This window comes from Diospyros lotus, chromosome 4 (genome assembly GCF_014633365.1).
Source record: "Diospyros lotus cultivar Yz01 chromosome 4, ASM1463336v1, whole genome shotgun sequence".
Classification (NCBI taxonomy): Eukaryota; Viridiplantae; Streptophyta; class Magnoliopsida; order Ericales; family Ebenaceae; genus Diospyros; species Diospyros lotus.
This window is the reverse complement of record NC_068341.1, coordinates 5218351-5238973: the sequence shown is the minus strand read 5'-3', so window position 1 is coordinate 5238973 and position 20623 is coordinate 5218351. Positions and strand designations below refer to the sequence as shown.

General features: G+C 40.5%; 1 protein-coding gene across 1 annotated transcript; it reads right to left on the bottom strand.

Annotated features, from left to right (window-relative positions):
• Positions 1 to 274: 274 nt before the first annotated feature.
• Positions 275 to 7954, bottom strand: LOC127800810 (serine/threonine-protein kinase RUNKEL). The gene is made up of 10 exons (XM_052335639.1): positions 7697 to 7954; positions 7205 to 7294; positions 6115 to 6167; positions 5920 to 5995; positions 5075 to 5136; positions 4891 to 4969; positions 4754 to 4813; positions 2951 to 4597; positions 1926 to 2795; positions 275 to 1533 (listed from the first exon to the last, which is right to left on the bottom strand). Exons 1-10 carry the CDS (start codon positions 7742 to 7744, stop codon positions 418 to 420), a joined length of 4101 nt encoding a protein of 1366 aa, XP_052191599.1. The 5' UTR covers positions 7745 to 7954; the 3' UTR covers positions 275 to 417.
• Positions 7955 to 20623: the final 12669 nt, after the last annotated feature.

Sequence of the window (20623 nt, the reverse complement as noted above, 5' to 3'; positions counted from 1 at the left end):
TCCAAACGCAGCAATCCAAGACAAAGCTAATCCCTTTCCTATCCATCAAACCAAGCTTACCCTTAATTCATTAACATCAAAATTAGCGCTCAAGACTAAGGTTGGTTTAGGTATTATTTAAACAAACTAATCATTCAGGGATTAGTTCGCAGTTAATAGAAAATAAATATCACTATGTATTACATAATCCCTGAATGTAAAGGACTTGTGAGTGATTATTTAACAGATAAGACAGCTTATTTGGAATCAGATTATGGGCACATCACACAATCAATTGAGTACAAATAGGATATATTCCAATAGAAATGGCCATAACGAGGAATCCCTCCCATGATATGATTAATTTAGTTGCATTGAAAAAAAAAATGAAAACTCAAGGGAAAAAGGAACATACGGTGAGAAACAGCCTCTTGAACATCAAATGCATCGAGGCAGCCTCTGCAGTTCTACTGCCACTTTGAAAGCTGGATCAGCAATACACTGAATGCCAGAGCACTTGAGCTGAGAAACTATCATCTCAATTCTCAAAATCTCTGGTATGGATATCGATAGTATCATTGCTTGGGATAGATATTGACGACAGGAGAAGCCAAGAGCATGCAGAATTCGGTTCACCACTAGGTGGGAGATATTCTGATTCCAGGACTCAAGAATCGCACCAACCTTAGGAAGATTAGTTAGAAAGCCTGTGGTAGCTTCCCTTGGAGCTTCCTTGAGCAACAAGATTATGCATTCAGAAGCAATATCAGCAACATTTGCCTCGCGGGACTTGCTCAACTCCAGCAAGACTCGGACGTTGCTTCCAAAGTCCATTATATCTCTTATGCACTGCTGCTGATCAACTATGCCACCACCCTCAGTAAAGCCATCGGCTAAGAGAGTTGGTTCTTCCGAGTAAATGAATCCTCTCCTATTGCCAGCAGAACGCAGAAGGAAAGCTCTACACAAACCAAGAGTTGGTTCGATAAAATCTTCCATTTCCTTTGCATACGCGAACTCCAAAAGGTTTCCAATCCTTCTCACTACTTTCAGTTGAGAGAGAATCATGTTTTCTAACTCTGGAGCAGATGCCAGCGCCAGACAGAGCATGACGTTGTTTACATTTGCAGTTGAGAGGTCGCCAAGCAGAAACTCAAAGCACTGTGAAACTATCTTCAAATGCAGAATGTCCGAGATTTTGATGTAACCAAACTCAATGAGCATCACAAGAAGCTTCTGAGCATACATGGGAATGGGATCTTCATCTTCAATCAAGGTAGGGTACAGGGGGAGAAAATGGGTATTAGATATGGATTTCAAATCCACAGATCTTTCCTCTTGTTCTGATGGTTCATTTAGCAAAATAACCATTACATCGAAGATAATTTTCAAGCACAAGAATCTGGCATGTCCGTCTTTGTTTCCCTTGTAAACAGCAGCCAAACTGGGAAGAAATTCACTGACAAATACATTGGAATTCTGAAGAATAACCGATGGCTCCTCTGTAATGGACTCAAGGACTCCTAAAAGGCTTATTTGAAAGTCATCCCTGCCCTGAAAACGGAATGCAAAATTATATAAGTTTCCTCACATCAATCAAATAATATGGTCTATACTCCAACCTCCAGATGGAGGGATACATGCCTAGACTTTGACCATGTTGGACCACTGGTTAATCGTGATTGATGTCTAGCTAAACAGGCTATCAAATTACTAATATATACAAATCTATTATAAGATCTTTCTTTAAATATGTTTTATGCCCCTCAAGAAAGTTCAGCACACTCCAAATTGTATCAAGCCAGTATTAGGAGAATGGAGCTCCCCATTGTTGACTCATACCATGCAAAGTCCTCTGACCAAGTTCTACAATTACTAATCATATTTCTCAAGGGCTCCTCACACAATAAACGTGAGATTACCATATAAAAGTTGTAGTTGTCTACCTGAAACGGTGACTCAGCAAGTCTGGTTAGATTTGCCAGCTGCTGCAGCACCTGATTAGTCACCACCTTGCGCTTGAAGGAGGAGCTTCCAAGAAGATGATATACAACAGGAAACAAATGAAAGTTGGTCTTTGGAGTGGCACGACCAGTGAGAGCAGCAATATGTCCTGGGCGTCTCCCTCCCATCATCTGCTGAATGTCTCCATTTATAACTTCCAGCAAAGCTGGTATAATGGATGCCACAACTTGGATAAATGCATCCAAACACTGTTGCACAAAGTTGTCCTTCTCCTTTACCAATCTATCCACTGCTGATAGTAATTTTGCATTACAAAAAAATTGTGAGAGCCATCTCTTCCCATTCTTGCAAAGTAGAGCCACAAAAACAAGCGTCTTTCCCCTCAAGACTTCACTTCCCTGCTCAATAAGAGACATGAGGCAGGGAACAAGATTCTTCTCTTCAGCCAAGGGAAGAAGATACCGTCCAAAGTTTGTAAACACATGGCTCCCAAGCATGACCAGGTTCAGAAGGTTTAAACAGATTTGCTGCTCGCGTGGACTGCCTTTGATGAGTGCAGAAGCTATGTCTCTTAATGGGAGTTTATCTACGACCTGTTGAATGCTAGGGAGGTTAAAGCGAACCAGACGTACCAAACAGGAACCAGCTGTGAGCCTCATGCTCTCTTGTTTCCCAATAGCCCTAAATATGTAGCAAAGGTTGCTAATCATGTCCTGGCTTGTGAAACGACATGCCCAATACCCTCCTTGACTGCAGATGTTCTCAATTGTCCTCAGTGCATAGAGTTGAGTGATATCATCCTCTCCTTTCCGTAGAATCGATGACACCAATGAAATCAGTGCATTTGGAACCTGCCCAAATGAATCAAATGTATTTAAACAAAAATGGGACTATGACATAACATATGACGAACAGACGAGGATTCACTTCAATTCATGGTAGAAAAGGAGAAAGTCCTAGTCTATTATCCAACTATTCTCAAGCCTTTGAAATGAAGGAAACTTACCTGCCAGCCTGATGAAAATCGGCCATCCTTGGATGGAGATTCAGGAGGATTGTTGTCCTTACTTTGCTCATTCTGAGTAGATATATAAAAGAGCAACTCACCCAAAGCAGCCATAGAAAACCTTCTCACTTTTTCTTGCTTGTCTCTGAGACCATCAGTTAGTGATCCTAAAATTCCAGAATTAGACAAATCATCGTTTATGAAAGTAGCATGCCGAATCAATAAGCCCATTAAGGAAGCCAGTTGAAGGCGCAAAGTGGAAGCCTTAGACTGCCTCAGCATTTTGACAAGCACCAGCATTATCGGCCCATTGGTCAAGATATTAGCAGCATCAGCATTGCTGCTTAACATTTCAAGGTATCTGATTACATTCTGCTTCTCACTGATAGCAGTACTCCCATTTAAGATTGTCGTAATCCTATTACTGACTGCATCCAATTGATCCCTTGGCATCTTAATGAAATCTGTTGCTGGCAGTGTATCAAAGGGAAGAGAAGGAATTGACACTTTATCAGCCTTCCTGCTGGGCATCACAGGTCTGACTGAGAGATCGGATGGATGCCAAATCAAATGCAGGAGGTCGTTAGATGATTTTGAAGAATCAGGGTCAAGGACACTTCCTGAACCTTCTTTAGCTCTTTGGGTTTTAAGTTGAGGGCTAATACTAGGTGGAGTAGGATCCTCTTCGTTACGTTCTGATGACAACTCCATGTGAGGGGTTGTTGAGTCCTCCGAGTCAGGAGTATTAATCATGGGTGATGCATCTAACTGGTTACCATGGTTGTCCATCTGTTCTGCTTTTCCCTGATGCTGATTTGCTGCTGACATTTTTTCCTCAGGACAAGGCAGGTTATCAGAACCATCAGGATCATCGTGTGTCTCATCCTCTGTGTTCTCATTAAAATCAAGTTCCATATCAGTGTTTTCAAATTTCACTTCAGCATTGTCTTTGGAGCCATTTGGCAATGGCCTCCTATAATTCTCCTTCTCATTCTCTCTTAGTAAGTTTGATTTTGCTATTCTTGATAACCTTAAAAGATTCGCACCCCTAGTATTGTTTGTGTGATCTGTCTGCTTCTCATCAGCTACCTTGCCTGAAGGCTTCATTTGAGTCTTACGGCCACTGGGTACACCCTTAACTGGAGTGTTATGATTTCGGAACCCCAAAAGAGCATTCTCATCCTGTTTGTGACCTTTTCTGTCTTTCTCACGGCATTTAGGCGGGGTTTTGTTTTGGAGAGCATTGTCAATATTATGTTCTCTGAGAGAAGGTCTAAACAAAAGCTCAATCATATTAGTAAAAGCAGGCTGAGGAGGCAAAGGCAATGGAGCAAATTTTGCTCTCCAAAAAGGATGTCCACAGAGCTCTGTCCACTGTATTCTTTCAGCTGGGTCTTTAATCAAGAGAGAACTAATTAGATTGACAAAGGGGTGGCTAGGAGAACCTGGAAGAGATGGAGTTGGGTCTGAAAGGATTGATTTTACTAGCTGAGTGAATTCTTTTCCCATAAAGGGTGGGTTCCCACAGTAGCACTCATATAGCACACAACCAAGGGCCCACAAATCAGAAGCATAAGAATGAACACCTCCTTCCTGGAACAATTCGGGAGCCATATAAAAAGGAGTTCCACGCTTCACTTGTGGCAGCTGAAACGATGCAGGAATCAGGAAAATGAATAGGAAGATAAAATTAAGGTATAAATTTGTTAAAAGAAAAGTATATTGCTTAGCCCAATTATCAATGAATCATGCTATCTAAATTAATAGCATGCATGAGGAGTTGCAACGGCGAGAGAAACCCACCAAGGAAGAAGGAGTTTTAGATATATCACTCAATTTTCTTGCCAATCCAAAGTCACACAGCTGCAGTACAAAAGATAAGGGGTTATATCACATAAAAGAAATTGAGGAACAACAAAAAGAATTTGGAGCATAAATACCTTTAGGCGTCCATTTTCATCTAATAAGATGTTTGAGGGTTTCAAATCACAATAAATGATTCCATTTGAGTGCAAAAACCTATAAATAATTCCATTGGGGCCAAAACAGAAAGGTTTAACTTAAACCAAATCCATCAATGAAACAGGAAAGTAACAGAATTTTAAGGGTTGTAAGTTATCTAACTGCAAAGCTCTGACAAGATCGTGAGCAAAATCATGTATTGAATCTTCAGGAAGTTTGTTATCCTGCAAATTAAGCATTAAGTCAATGTTCTACCTGTCAACATCCATCAGAAATTTTAGTTCATAGGATCTATGGTGATGAAAAGGTGAAGCAGACCATTGTCTCAGTTCTTTTCAATTTGATTGTATAATTACTATAATTTCTAAGATGATGCTGTATCATTATGAAGATGATAGTGGAACCAAGATCTGCTTCACTTGCATGAAAAAGTGAAATACTTTTTCCTGTAACAATTGTTGAATTTACTGCATGCGGTGCTTCCTTAACATGGGGTAACAGGTAAGACAGAACATCCCCCGCAGCTTGATTGTCCAAGTTCAGAGAGAACTTATAAACTACGTACATAAACTATCTAAATATGCAACCACAGTTAAAAAAAAAAAAAAAAAACTATCTAAAATTTTGTACTGTACTTATCATGTGACCACAATTTTCCCCTTTCAAAGTCTTAGTAGTATATTTGAAGAAAAAGTACTTGGTCAAGTCTAAACTACAGAAATGTTTGAAACTTAAAAAACCAAATATAGCTAAAGTGAAGATAATTCCTTGGCATTATACCAAACGTGATCAAATGCAAGGATGCTCCGGTTCCTAAGTTCTTTTCCATATAACTCCTCTGGTTCTTTATGAGTTTATAACCATCAAATTTCATTAGTGTTCTGGTGCCAAAATATCATATTTTTGTCAATTAACGCAAGATACTAAGATTCCAATATGTACAATCTAGATCAAATAAATCCACATCCATAGATTGAAACAGTTAGCTAAGAATATGAAATTGGTACCTGCCGTAGTAATGACATGAGATCTCCTCCAACGCAGTACTCCAAAACCAACCACAAGTGTGCAGAAGTTTCATACCTAGTAATTTAGAAAGCAAGAAGTGATTAAACAACCAACCCACAGTTTATGCACTCTGTAAAAATGGAAAAAACTTCTGGATAACCTAATTGATAACTAGATGACAGTTGAGATCTTACCAGGAAAAGAACTTTAGTACGTTAGGGTGGTCTAAAGAGTGAAGAATTTTAACCTGTAGTAAAAATCAAGACAACAAATAATAAAAACATGGATGAGAAAAGGTGTTAAAAGATACAAACACTTTAAACATAAAAGATAAAAGAAGCTCTTATGTTGGGAAATCAGAAGTTCTTATGTTGCAACTAAAATATAAAAGGAAAAAGTATAAAAAATATATAAAAGAAAGATTCAGTCACTTCAATATGTTTGTCAGCTTGCTAGGTACGGCAATCCATCCATAGGCAGTTTAAAGAAGAAGAATGTCATGCTGTTTTAGGTCTCCAATTCTCACTAGGTAACCCATAGGGCTGCACTATTTCCCAATTTCATCATATACTTAAATAAAAATGGGAATAGTTTTTGAGTTTATACAGTAGCAGAGCATCCACAGTTACTTGCAAGTGAAAGCACATATGACATAAAAAATTAATAGATTTTGCAACTTCAGAGATACTATCATGTCCAATTCAGCTCACTACCCTCCTTGCAAATAGGTCATAAATTTTGATAATTTCAAACCTCCAAGTAAAAGAATAAACTTTCTGGCTCACCAATTGATTGAAACAAGTGTAAGGAGTATCATAAATCTCATAACATGCAATTCTCTGGCCAATGCACAACAAAAATTCATTTATGAAGGAGATCACCCAAATTTAAGCAACACACATATAATAAAAAATTAAATTGCCAAAATCAAGAGAAATTCGGCCTCCTCTTTGAACTAGTTACTATATATCAAACTGATATCTATTTTACTGTTTTCGTATTAAGATAATTGGACATCTAGTACTTGTTTGAGGCTTGAACGTCCAATAGTTCATGTGGAGGTGAAACTAGAGATTGATTGTCCAGTGCTGCAAAAAAGAAAAAAGAAAAAAATATAGACTGCACAAACATTTTATCCACAATAAAAATATCAAGCAGTTTCAAGGTCCATGATCACAGAGCATCATCTTCAGTACAAAATAATGACACTATTTATTCGGTAGGAAGAAAATTTACAAACTCTAATCAGCTCTGGCGAAAAAAAAAAGGATGATTCAGACTTACTTCTTGTTGAACCTTGCTCTTCTGTGATTTGTCAACGCTCTTAACCGCAAAATACTCTATCGTCTTCTTCTTCCTGCCCTTGTAGACAGTCTACACAACCAAATTGACAGTCAGCCAAATGTATAAACACATACATGCATGTAACGCAATTACGTAAAGTACAAGTGCGCTCTATTTGAAACTATGATTTCTCAACGGAAAAAGAGAAACATACATATATAGTGTAGATAAAAAGTCCAAACAATAAGCATTTTGACAAACATCTATTCATTCTTCTTCTCACTTTCCAGTAAATCATAAAAATGAACAAATCTAGATTCAATTCCTTCATTTTTCCTTTCCCGTTATAAACTGAAGCCCCGAACATAGCATCAGTGGATATATCAACACGTTCAGAAATTATATGCAAATGCCAGCACGTGAATTTTGCTACAAGCATTTGGAGAAGAAAATTCCCATGGAGCTTGAGAGAAATAAGAGGAAGAGGGCTACCGAATGTTTGCCGTGGCCGATTGCTTCGTAGACGTGGTACTGATTCATGCTCGTCGGCTGAGGATTTCTAGGGTTTCCTAAGAGTCTGAAACCGGTAGATTGAGACGGAAGAGCTTGGATCGGAGACGATCTGATGTCGATTTACGTTTCCCTTCGATGATTCAGATGAATTTGAATGTGCATTTCTGGCAAACTGATGGCTCTGCTGACTGCGAGCGCAGAGAGAGAGAGAGAGAGAGAGAGAGAGAGAGAGATGGGCGTGGGCGGGAAGATTAGTTCAATTGGAAAGAAATAGAAAAACTTTTAAATTTCGGATCTGAAAAAAACGGCAGAAAGAAATATAATTCCCCAAACAAAGGGACGGCAGCAACGGTCCACATTTCAAACCTATCCCGACTTTTAATTCAACAGATTTATTATTCCATAATGTTACTTTGATACTAATTTTGATATTTATCAATTTATAAATATTTATTTAAAAAATTATAATATTGAAGGTTAATTTAACATTATCATTTATTATCGTAATTCTATTATTAATAATAATTTAATCAGTATAATTAATTATGCACTAGAGGTGTAAATTTTTCACCTTAGTAGAAGATAATAAATGAATTAGAATTTCTCTAACATGTCAATTGAGTAATATTAATCATTGTCCTAAAAATAATGATTAAAAGAAAATTAAATATAAATTATTTTCAAATAATTTTTATTTATTATATCTTATTTTTATCATTTAAATATATTATATTTTAATATATTTAATCAATCAATTACAATTTTTAAATATTAAAAACAAGGTCGATAAATGCATAATTTTTTTATCACTATTTTATCTTATTTTTAATTTTAATTCTATCACTATTTAATATTTATTTTATTCTCAGAAGAAAATCATTGTCGGAAGAAGACCACAAATGTGGGGATTTTTTTTTTAAACATTTGTGGTAAAGACCGTTCGCCAACCTCCATGATTTACTTATTTCTTTCAAAATTTTCATTCACTTTATATTTTATTTTTATTATTTATTTTTTTTCAATGTTATTTTAAATTATTATGTTAAACAGGAAGGTTGATCTCTAGTAATATTAGCTTTTTATCCAAATTTTTGTGTTTGATTTAGTTTATCCAGGCAAGGTTTTGTGTGTATACTTATTTTCACAACTTGAATGTAATTTAATTTATAACTTGTTTAAGAAATTTAAATTTTTTATTCGTTTCAAAATACCAAATTTAAAAGAAAAGGAAAAAATTGGCATTTGGATTAAAGATATTTAAAAACATTTAGAATAAATTTATAAAGTACTACAACTCAATATACAAACATAAAACTCGTCAACCCAAAAAAATGACTAGCCTTAAGTAAAAACTTAATTTATATAACAGGTTTGACATGTTTGATATACTTGATGTCCTAAAAATAAAGCATATATATATTTATAGTGCATTACATAAAAACACATAATATATACATAACATACAATTAAAATAATAATGCTTCAAAAACCTACACTTTTAAGAACTTTTGTTTCCTTTGAACCACTTGCCTTATTTGAAGCGTTTGGATATTTTAGCGGATAAATCAAAGTTAAAAAGTAAATCTTTTAAGTGAAAAACCCAATAAGAGAAAGTGTTTTATATAAAATATGTGCATGAAATAAAATATAAATTTTCACTTTGCAGAAACACTTATGACAATGTTGACATACTTTCAAAAGCTTTATTAATCGACTCTCTAAATGCCTTTTGAAAAGTTCCCAATCACACTGAATGTTAGCAGGTGTATCGGTAATCTACTAGCACAATGGTAAAATACTAAGAGGATAACAGAATTATTGTAGAGTCTGGGTCTAGGTGCTTTATGTTGCCCTTATGGGGGTCTCGTCCGTACAATGTAAAATGGGCTCCATGGGGAGGGCAACTACTTCTTGAAAGTCTACTCTAAATGTATATAAATTGTGACTATATTTGAATTTACTCGAAAGACAAAAAATAGGAGAATGTTGTTTTTTTCTAGAACTAGTCAAACAAAACTTTGAACCTGAGTTATCAAAAAATAAAAGTCTTCAACCACATCACATCATGTCTAAATAATGTAAAGCAAAAATAATAAGGTTATACTTAAATCATTAGTGCAAATGAAAAACTAAATAGAGTAAATTTTCAAAATTAATTTTTCATGTAACACGAAAAAACCATCAAATAAGAGTTTATAAATGGAAGAAACTCACATTGAGATATTTTTACCGAAGATCTTGCTCACTCTTTTTAGTTTCCTAATATTTCATTGGTCACCGTGATGGATGGTTGTTCTTATTTTCTTTCATTTTTTCTTTATTCTTCTTAATTTTTTTCTTATTTTTTACACTTGTTTCAACCGGAGAGAAATTATCCCTTAATTTTATATTTTTTTTAATAAGACACTTAATATTTTTCTTAAAATAGTCAATTAAGTCGAGAGATTTTTTTTTTTTACATATAAAATGTATCTATGTATGGAGGCTGGCTGTGCAGCCCGCAACAACAGCTACTTGCTGCACCCAGCCCGGGGGGTGGTTAATTCCCTTTCATGATTTATTTTTATAATTAATAAATGAGGGTAATATCATATTTATATTTTATGTTTAAACAAAATAAGGAATATGTATTATCTCAAGTAATATATCTCATATTAAACATGGTATATCAATATTTAATTCAATCAATAATTTATTCTATTTTTAATTTAATCTCATCATGAAATAAAAAATTCAATAAATTTATTAATATCACCACATATACAACTAGGGATATATGCGAATCAGTTTAGTTATAATTTTTAAGATAATTATAATTATAATTTTGATTTTATATTAGTAACTGTAACTTTACAATTATAGATTTCATAATTGACTCTATAACTGGTGGATTAATTGAATCTGTAATTATTTTTACAAATTACATAATAAAATAAAATTTTAATAAAAAACAAAAATATTTATTATATTAAAGAATAGGCAATTGACATAAAAAAAATGAAATTGGTAACAAAAATTGAAACTATATAATTTAAATTAAACTTGGACCAATGATTACACAAATTAAAATTAACCAAAAACTAAAAAAAATAAAGAAAATTTAAAAATTAAGCCCTTGGACATATAAGAGCCAAAAGGGTTAAGAATATCTCAAGCCTACCAAAAAAATAAAAAATGCACATCAAGGCGAGCTAGGACCCTAGTTGGGCCCATAATTGGTCCACTCAACCCATCACAAGGATCATATCTTCCTATGGTATCATCTATGTGGCTTTATTCTAAACATATTTATTATACAAACGTAAATTTTTGGAGAAATTGACAAGTTGACAGATAAGCTTATAGAATGGGGTTAAAAGACTAAAATATCATCACCCACATTGCATTACACTTTTTCTAATACAATATGGGTGAAGACATTTTAATCTTTTAATCCCAATTCTATAAGTCTGCTTGATAATTTATCTGGCCCTATAGAATGTCTATTATACAAACTATGTGTAAAAATATAGTGTTTAAGGATTTAGACACATTATTTATATTATACATTTATTGCATTATTACTACATTATTTTTAACAAAATAACTAATTAAAGCATTGAAAAATTTATCGAAAGACGAAACTCTGTCTTTATTTCTTACAAAAATAATCAATTCAAGATATACTTAAATTCGAAGATTATTAGAACAACCTTGAAGTGGAGGAAAAGCAAATGAGAGCTCACTATGTCACCTACTAGGTGGTGATGTACCCTCAATTCATTAACCTCAAACAAAATTTAGTAAAATAAATAAAAATCATAAAATTATTACATATTTTATAAGGGATGATTTTGCTAATTTTTTAAGATATTGTTATTGTAAGCACCCCCGCCCGGATATCCCAGCCGCCCGGACTACCCGAACAGGAGCACCTACGGGAGGAGAAAAGAATGAGACACCAGACAAAGACCACCCCGGCATGCATACACAAAAAAATAAGAACAGCGGAAACAAAGCTCAAGACATGCATGCACTATGGGTACCCCGCTAACACAGCGGTCACAAGATAAGTAAATAAACACAAACTCCTGTGCCGACATACACAAGACTCGAGAAAACACCTGGCACAGTACGAAATAATAGAGTAAATTCTACTTAGACATCAGAGTGGATAGGGATTGACGAGACTGCCTGTACACCACACCGACTCTGCCGTTAAAGTTGACTCCCTTGCCATGGCTCACGCCGCCACTACCTGGAATGATGGAAAGTAAGGTGAGTCGAGAGACTCAGCAAGCATAAAGAAAGAAAGGCTGAAAGCTGAACATAACCAGAAAACTCTCCCCAAAATAAACCCCCAGGTACACACAAGCCATGAGACACTACAACACAACAGCTCAATAGCATAACAAAATAAAAACACATACCGGTCCTTGGGGCCCACATAAGACACTTGGCACCCAAGTCCCATACCAACCTGCCGCTGCCCTGAAAGGCAACAAATGTCTCCACAAACCTGCGCGCGCTGTCCCAGGCCGGTACTCCCGTCACCTGTATCCGTCGGTACTCCCGACAACCGAGCCATAGGCTCCCTCGGAACGGTACTCCCATCCGAGAACTAAATACTACCAGTATCCATGCAATGCACATAGAAATGCAATGGCGTAGTGAGCATCAACGTGATACCAGGCGCCCATACATCCAAGTATCAGGTCATGCTTCGCCCATATAGTAAGCCACACACGATGCATATGCCCTTGCTGGATGCATCATAATTAAGCTAAAATGCCCGTGACCAAGCATAACCAAATCATGTTAATCCCAACATGCAGCCCGTACCCATGTGCACATCAAGCCATGCAACGAGAATAAAATATAAGCAGGCATGCTATAATCACATAACGGCTAAGCAAGTTAGCAGTGCCTGGCACCGGTCAACGGTCAGTGGGTAGGAGAGACTCGCCGGCGGCCTAAGGTAGTCCGTACGACAGTCACTCCGTCACCGAACCGTCGATTCTAGCCCCCACTGCACAACCGTTCCAGCCAGAAAATAACCAAAAATCCAATTAATACCCGAACCGCTAAGAACCTAGCCCCGGGTGAGTACGGCATCATTCCCAACAGGCAGCGGGTGGCACAAACCCCCGTAGGCAACCAACGAATAAAACCCACGAGATCCATTTAATAAATTAAATCTTAAACTAACCGTTTAAAAACTTCATAATTAATTAATAGCCGAAACAAACGAAGGGAGGACCAATAAATCGCCAACGAAAGAAACGACGAGATAGGTAAGAAGAACTTGCCTTATCAGAGATATCCTTAGACTCGTTGGGTCCAAAAGCAGTAAAAATTATACAAACTGCAATATCCTAATTATTTGCCAAAATTAATAAAATTGGATGCAAAACGAAATTCTGACCGTACAGAATATTAATTACTAGCTAGGCTACATATCTGACTAATTAAATCGCTGATTAAACCTGATTTAATCCTGATTGAAAGCCCAAATTTCTCAAATTCACGATCGCGAGCTCGCTGAATTTTCTGTAAATCGCTCACTGTTCGCTGCATTAAAAACGCCCGATTTGGGCTTTAAATTTGTGCAAAAAGGAGTGGAGGGGAGGGAGTCACGTGGCAGCCATTGGAGCAGCTGCTGGGAGGCCACCGCCTCAAGAAAAACGGCACCGTTCCATCATTAATTGGCTGAAAATAATTTCCAGCGTAGTCAGCAGCAGCCAACCCTTCTTCATATGCTCGGTCCTGCATCCAAATCCCAGCCCCAATGCGCATGCGCCACTTGATCTACTAAGCACCTAGATAATAGTATACCCATTCACTTATTTTAATTGTTAACTTGAGTTTCCTTCATTAAGTTACAGCACTTCACGCACTGCTACCCTCCAACTCCTTAATCTCATAATACATTATCATTATGCTGCTTGATTATAACTTATTCTTACACTTAAAATTATAATTGTTAATGATTTATTCTTAACATACTATTACTCCTCACAACCTATATTTATATTACATACACAGAATCCCCACAGCAACTATGGTTGACTATTATTATTATCATTAATTAATATTCATTTTTAAATTAAATTACCTTGATAATTGAATAATTAATTTAAATCTTAATTATGGGTCATTACAAATTCTTCCCCCCTTAAAAGAATTTCGTCCCCGAAATTCGTACCTGACTAGGCAAACAACTGAGGATGAAGTCGCCTCATGTCCTCCTCTAGCTCCCAAGTAGCCTCCTCAAGGGTATGTCGCTGCCACTGGACTTTCACATAGGGAATCGTGCGGCTACGAAGCACTTTTTCTTTTCGATCCACGATACTGGTAGGCAACTCGATGTACGACGCGTCCTCTTGCACCACGAGCGGATGATAATCAATGACATGCCCGGGATCTGCCACGTACTTGCGGAGCATAGAAACATGAAAGACATCATGTACATGGGCTAACTGAGGGGGTAAAGCTAACCGGTATGCCAACGATCCGACTCGCTCCAATATCTCGAACGGTCCCACATAGCGAGGACTCAACTTGCCAGATACTCCGAAGCGTCGAACACCCCTCATCGGCATAACTCGAAGGAAAACATGATCACCCACATCAAACTCCAAATCTCGGCGTCGTCTATCAGCATAACTCTTCTGACGGTCCTGAGCTACCTTCATCCTAGCCCGAATCAATTGGATCTTTTCTGACGTCTGCTCCACCAACTCCGGTCCAAGTAACGCTCGCTCCCCAGTCTCGGTCCAGCAAAGCGGTGACCTACACGGCCGCCCATATAATGCCTCAAATGGTGCCATCCCAATGCTGGCCTGGAAGCTATTATTGTAAGCAAACTCCACCAACGACAAATGGTCATCCCAGCTCCCATGAAAATCCAGTACACAGGCGCGGAGCATATCCTCCAAAGTCCGAATGGTCCGCTCCGACTGCCCGTCAGTCTGAGGATGGAAGGCTGTACTGAAAGTCAGCTGAGTCCCCATAGCACTCTGCAACGCCTCCCAAAATCGTGAGGTAAACCGAGGATCCCTGTCTGACACAATACTAGCTGGGACTCCGTGCAGTCTCACCACCTCATCAATGTATAGCTTGGCCAGTCGATGAATAGGATAGGTCTTCTTGACAGGTAAGAAGTGCGCTGATTTAGTCAACCGATCAATAATTACCCATATCGAGTAGTACCCCCGGCTGGATCGTGGCAATCCTGAGACAAAATCCATAGCTATGCGTTCCCACTTCCACTCCGGCACAGATAAAGGTCATAACAATCCTGCGGGCCTCTGGTGCTCAGCCTTAACCTGCTGGCACACTAAACATCGCGATACAAATTCTGCTAGACTGCTACGCTCCTCTTCATGCCGCTCCACCAATACTGACGCCGTAAGCCCTGATACATCTTCGTCGCTCCAGGATGGATAGTATAGGGAGAACGATGAGCTTCCTCTAGGATCCTCTGCCTGATATCACCGTCACTCGGCACACAAATCCGCCCATGGAATAATAGCAAACCATCATCCCTCTGGCTGTACCCCAATGGGCCAAATCTCTCCATATCAGCCATAATCTCTCCTAGCTCCACATCCTGTCGTTGTCGATCGCGAATCTGACCCTCTAGATCTGAATGGATACTCATGGCAGCACAATAGAGTGTAGGATTGTCTGGTGCCACAGAGATAGTAAGATCGCTCATCTGCTCCAGTAAGAACCACTCCTGCACCATCATAGCTGCAACTGATGCTCCACGGCGACTCAGTGCATCTGCTACCACATTGGCTTTACCTGGGTGATAGAGGATCTCGCAATCATAGTCCTTAAGCAGCTCCAACCAACGGCGTTGTCTCATATTAAGTTCCTTCTGAGAAAATAAATACTTGAGACTCTTGTGATCTGTATATATCTGGACTCTCTCACCATAAAGATAATGCCTCCAAATCTTCAAGGCAAACACGACAGCCGCCAACTCCAGATCATGTGTGGGATAATTCTCTTCGTGCCTCTTCAACTGTCTGGATGCATAAGCATTTACTCGGTCGTCCTGCATCAAAACACATCCCAACCCTGCATATGAGGCATCACTGTAAACAGTAAATAACTCACCACTCCTGGGTATCGTCAGTACTGGCGCCGAAGTCAACCGCCGCTTCAACTCCTGGAATGATCTCTCGCAAGACTCATCCCAAATAAATCTGGCGCCCTTCCTTGTCAGCTTCGTCAGGGGAGATGCAAGCCGTGCAAAACCCTCTATGAACCGTTGATAATATCCGGCAAGGCCAAGAAAACTCCGAATCTCTGTCACTGTCATCGGTCTCGGCCAATCCATCACGGCTCTAGTCTTCTCTGGGTCTACTGAGATACCCTCTCCTGAGACCACGTGTCCCAAGAATACCACTCGGGTCTGCCAAAACTCATATTTCGAAAACTTGGCATATAACTGCTCATCTCTGAGCTTCTGCAGAACCACGCTCAGATGCGCCTCGTGTACCTCAGGGCTCGGTGAGTAAATTAGGATGTCGTCAATGAAAACTATGACAAAAGAATCCAAATATTCCTTGAATACCCTATTCATCAGATCCATGAACACTGCAGGTGCATTGGTCAGCCCAAATGGCATGACCACAAATTCATAATGGCCGTAACGTGTACGAAATGCGGTCTTCGCAATATCCTCATCTCTGACTCGCACTTGATGATAACCTGACCGCAAGTCTATCTTGGAAAACACTGATGCACCACGCAATTGATCTAGTAAGTCATCCACACGGGGTAAGGGGTACTTATTCTTAATTGTTACCTGATTAAGCTGCCGGTAGTCTATACAAAGTCGCATAGACCCATCCTTCTTGCGCACGAATAATACTGGGGCCCCCCATGGCGATGTGCTCGGCCGAATAAAACCTTTCTCCAAAAGATCTTGCAATTGCACCTTGAGTTCTTTCAGTTCATTGGCAGCCATATGGTAAGGAGTCTTGGAAATAGGCTGCGTACCTGGCATCAGATCGACTGCAAAATCAATCTCTCGGTGCGGTGGTAGTCCCGGCAACTCATCTGGGAACACATCTGGAAAGTCTCGCACCACAGGATAGGCAACCAACTCCTTCTTCTCCCCCGCTATCACGGTCACGAACGCAAAGTAGGCTTCACACCCACGTCGAATAAGTCTCTCGGCGTGCATAACCGATATCATCGGCGTAGTCACCACTGGTTTCACACCCCGGTATGTAACAACTGGTCTCCTCGGATGCTCAAATGAAATTACCTTCCGACGACAATCAACCCGAGCATAGTGCCGAGAGAGCCAATCCATACCCAACAGTAAGTCAAAATCCTGGATCGCCAAAACAACAAGATCCCCCACAAATACCTGGTCGTAAATCCCTATCTCGCAATCCCTGACCATCTCACTCCCCAACAACACCGTCCCTCTCGGTGTCGAAATAGATAAATCATATGGTAAGGGGTTACACGGGATTGGGATCTTATGCAACAAATGGGGTGCTATGAAAGAGTGGGTGGAACCTGTATCAAATAGGGCACGTACGTCATGGCCATAGAGAGAAAGTATACCTTGCACTATATCACTGCTCTCAGCTGCCTCGGCCGCTGACACTGCAAATGCCTGTCCCTGCATCTGAACTCTCTCTGTAGGTCCCGGGCGCTGTGCCGCTGGAAGAGGTAATGGCGCTCCTGAACCCTGCGCCCTAGGTGCAGACTGTCTCTGAGCTGGTCTGGGCCCCACACCTCCAGTCTGTGGCCCTCCACTCTGTGCTGGCTGGGTGCACCTGTTCGCTCGGTGGCCCCTCTGTCCATAGCGAAAACAAATAATCTCCTGCCCTGTGGCCGGTGTAGCTGGTGGGGCTGGTGTAGTCGGTCTAGGCACCTGTGGACAGTCTCTCTTCAAATGCCCTGGCTGACCACAGCGATAACATACATCCCGACATACATCCTGACACTGCCCCTGGTGTCTCTGCCCGCACTGTCGGCACTGTGGAAACCCCGAACTCTAGCTGCATGTATCCCACTTCCTCTTCTTACTGCTGCTCCCTGCACCCTTCAAGACTAACTGCTCTACTCGGGCCTCCAATCGATCCCTCTCCACCGCGTGGGCTCGCTGAACAGCCGTAGGGAAGTCAGGGGCCTCAATACCAGCCATGGCATGACGGATCTCTGGTCGTAACCCCCTCTGAAACTTACTAACTCGACGTGACTCAGGGGTCACTAACTCAGGAGCATAACGAGACAATGCCACGAACTCAGTCTCATACTGTGTAACTGTCTTACTGCCCTGCTGTAACTCGATAAACTCAAACACATTCTGCTCTCTGATCCAAGCCGGTACATAGGTCTCATTGAACGCCTCGACGAATTGTGCCCATGTCGGACCTCCATCGCCATATCTCTGTCTGGTGGTCTCCCACCACCGCTCGGCGTCACCTCGTAACAAGAAAGTCCCCAGTCGAACTCTGTGGGCCTCTGCACAGTCTATGGATCTCAAATGCTTCTCCACCGCTAGTAACCAATCCTCAGCCACCGTCACATCAGCGCCTCCACTAAACTCTGGTGGTCGCAGGGCCATAAAATCTCTAAGCACTGTAGCACCTGAACCGTCCCCTGCTCCCGACGTACCTGAATGCGACGCTTGGGCCGTAACGGTCCTATCATCATGTCTGCGCTCCTGTCGCAACTGAGATGCTGCCAGTACATCTACAGCTCGTAAAATACCCGCTAATGTCTCCTGCATATCTGGTGGCCCTGGCTGTCTCTGCTCTCCCGCACCTGTAGCCTGAACCTCCGGAGTAGGGACAAGGTGTCCTCTACCTCGTGCTGGCGGTCTACCACGACCCCGCCCACGTCGTGCGTCCATGATATCTATACAACCATAATTAATTAGAACGTATTTCGAAATTAAGGACATGATCTAACGCTCTAACTCTACCTAACAGCCTTGGTGTACAGTTACTTGTCCTCCAAATTGACTTAATGACCCTCTGATACCAACATTGTAAGCACCCCCGCCCGGATATCCCAGCCGCCCGGACTACCCGAACGGGAGCGCCTACGGGAGGAGAAAAGAATGAGACACCAGACAAAGACCACCCCGGCATGCATACACAAAAAAATAAGAACAGCGGAAGCAAAGCTCAAGACATGCATGCACTATGGGTATCCCGCTAACACATCGGTCACAAGATAAGTAAATAAACACAAACTCCTGTGCCGACATACACAAGACTCGAGAAAACACCTGGCACAGTACGAAATAATAGAGTAAATTCTACTTAGACATCAGAGTGGATAGGGATTGACGAGACTGCCTGTACACCACACCAACTCTGCCGTTAAAGTTGACTCCCTTGCCATGGCTCACGCCGCCACTACCTGGAATGATGGAAAGCAAGGTGAGTCGAGAGACTCAGCAAGCATAAAGAAAGAAAGGCTGAAAGCTGAACATAACCAGAAAACTCTCCCCAAAATAAACCCCCAGGTACACACAAGCCATGAGACACTACAACACAACAGCTCAATAGCATAACAAAATAAAAACACATACCGGTCCTTGGGGCCCACATAAGACACTTGGCACCCAAGTCCCATACCAACCTGTCGCTGCCCTGAAAGGCAACAAATGTCTCCACAAACCTGCGCGCGCTGTCCCAGGCCGGTACTCCCGTCACCTGTATCCGTCGGTACTCCCGACAACCGAGCCATAGGCTCCCTCGGAACGGTACTCCTGTCCGAGAACTAAATACTACCAGTATCCATGCAATGCACATAGAAATGCAATGGCGTAGTGAGCATCAACGTGATACCAGGCGCCCATACATCCAAGCATCAGGCCATGCTCCGCCCATATAGTAAGCCACACACGATGCATATGCCCGTGCTGGATGCATCATAATCAAGCTAAAATGCCCATGACCAAGCATAACCAAATCATGTTAATCCCAACATGCAGCCCGTACCCATGTGCACATCAAGCCATGCAACGAGAATAAAATATAAGCAGGCATGCTATAATCACATAACGGCTAAGCAAGTTAGCAGTGCCTGGCACCGGTCAACGGTCAGTGGGTAGGAGAGACTCGCCGGCGGCCTAAGGTAGTCCGTACGACAGTCACTCCGTGATCGAACCGTCGATCCTAGCCCCCACTGCACAACCGTTCCAGCCAGAAAATAACCAAAAATCCAATTAATACCCGAACCGCTAAGAACCTAGCCCCGGGTGAGTACGACATCATTCCTAACAGGCAGGGGGGTGGCACAAACCCCCGTAGGCAACCAACGAATAAAACCCACGAGATCCATTTAATAAATTAAATCTTAAACTAACCGTTTAAAAACTTCATAATTAATTAATAGCCGAAACAAACGAATGGAGGACCAATAAATCGCCAACGAAAGAAACGACGAGATAGGTAAGAAGAACTTGCCTTATCAGAGATATCCTTAGGCTCGTTGGGTCTAAAAGCAGTAAAAATTATACAAACTGCAATATCCCAATTATTTGCCAAAATTAATAAAATTGGACGCAAAACGAAATTCTGACCGTACAGAATATTAATTACTAGCTAGGCTACATACCTGACTAATTAAATCGCTGATTAAACCTGATTTAATCCTGATTGAAAGTCCAAATTTCTCAAATTCACGATCGCGAGCTCGCTGAATTTTCTGTAAATCGCTCACTGTTCGCTGCATTAAAAACGCCCGATTTGGGCTTTAAATTTGTGCAAAAAGGAGTGGAGGGGAGGGAGTCACGTGGCAGCCATTGGAGCAGCTGCTGGGAGGCCACCGCCTCAAGAAAAACGGCACCGTTCCATCATTAATTAGCTGAAAATAATTTCCAGCGTAGTCAGCAGCAGTCAACCCTTCTTCATATGCTCGGTCCTGCATCCAAAT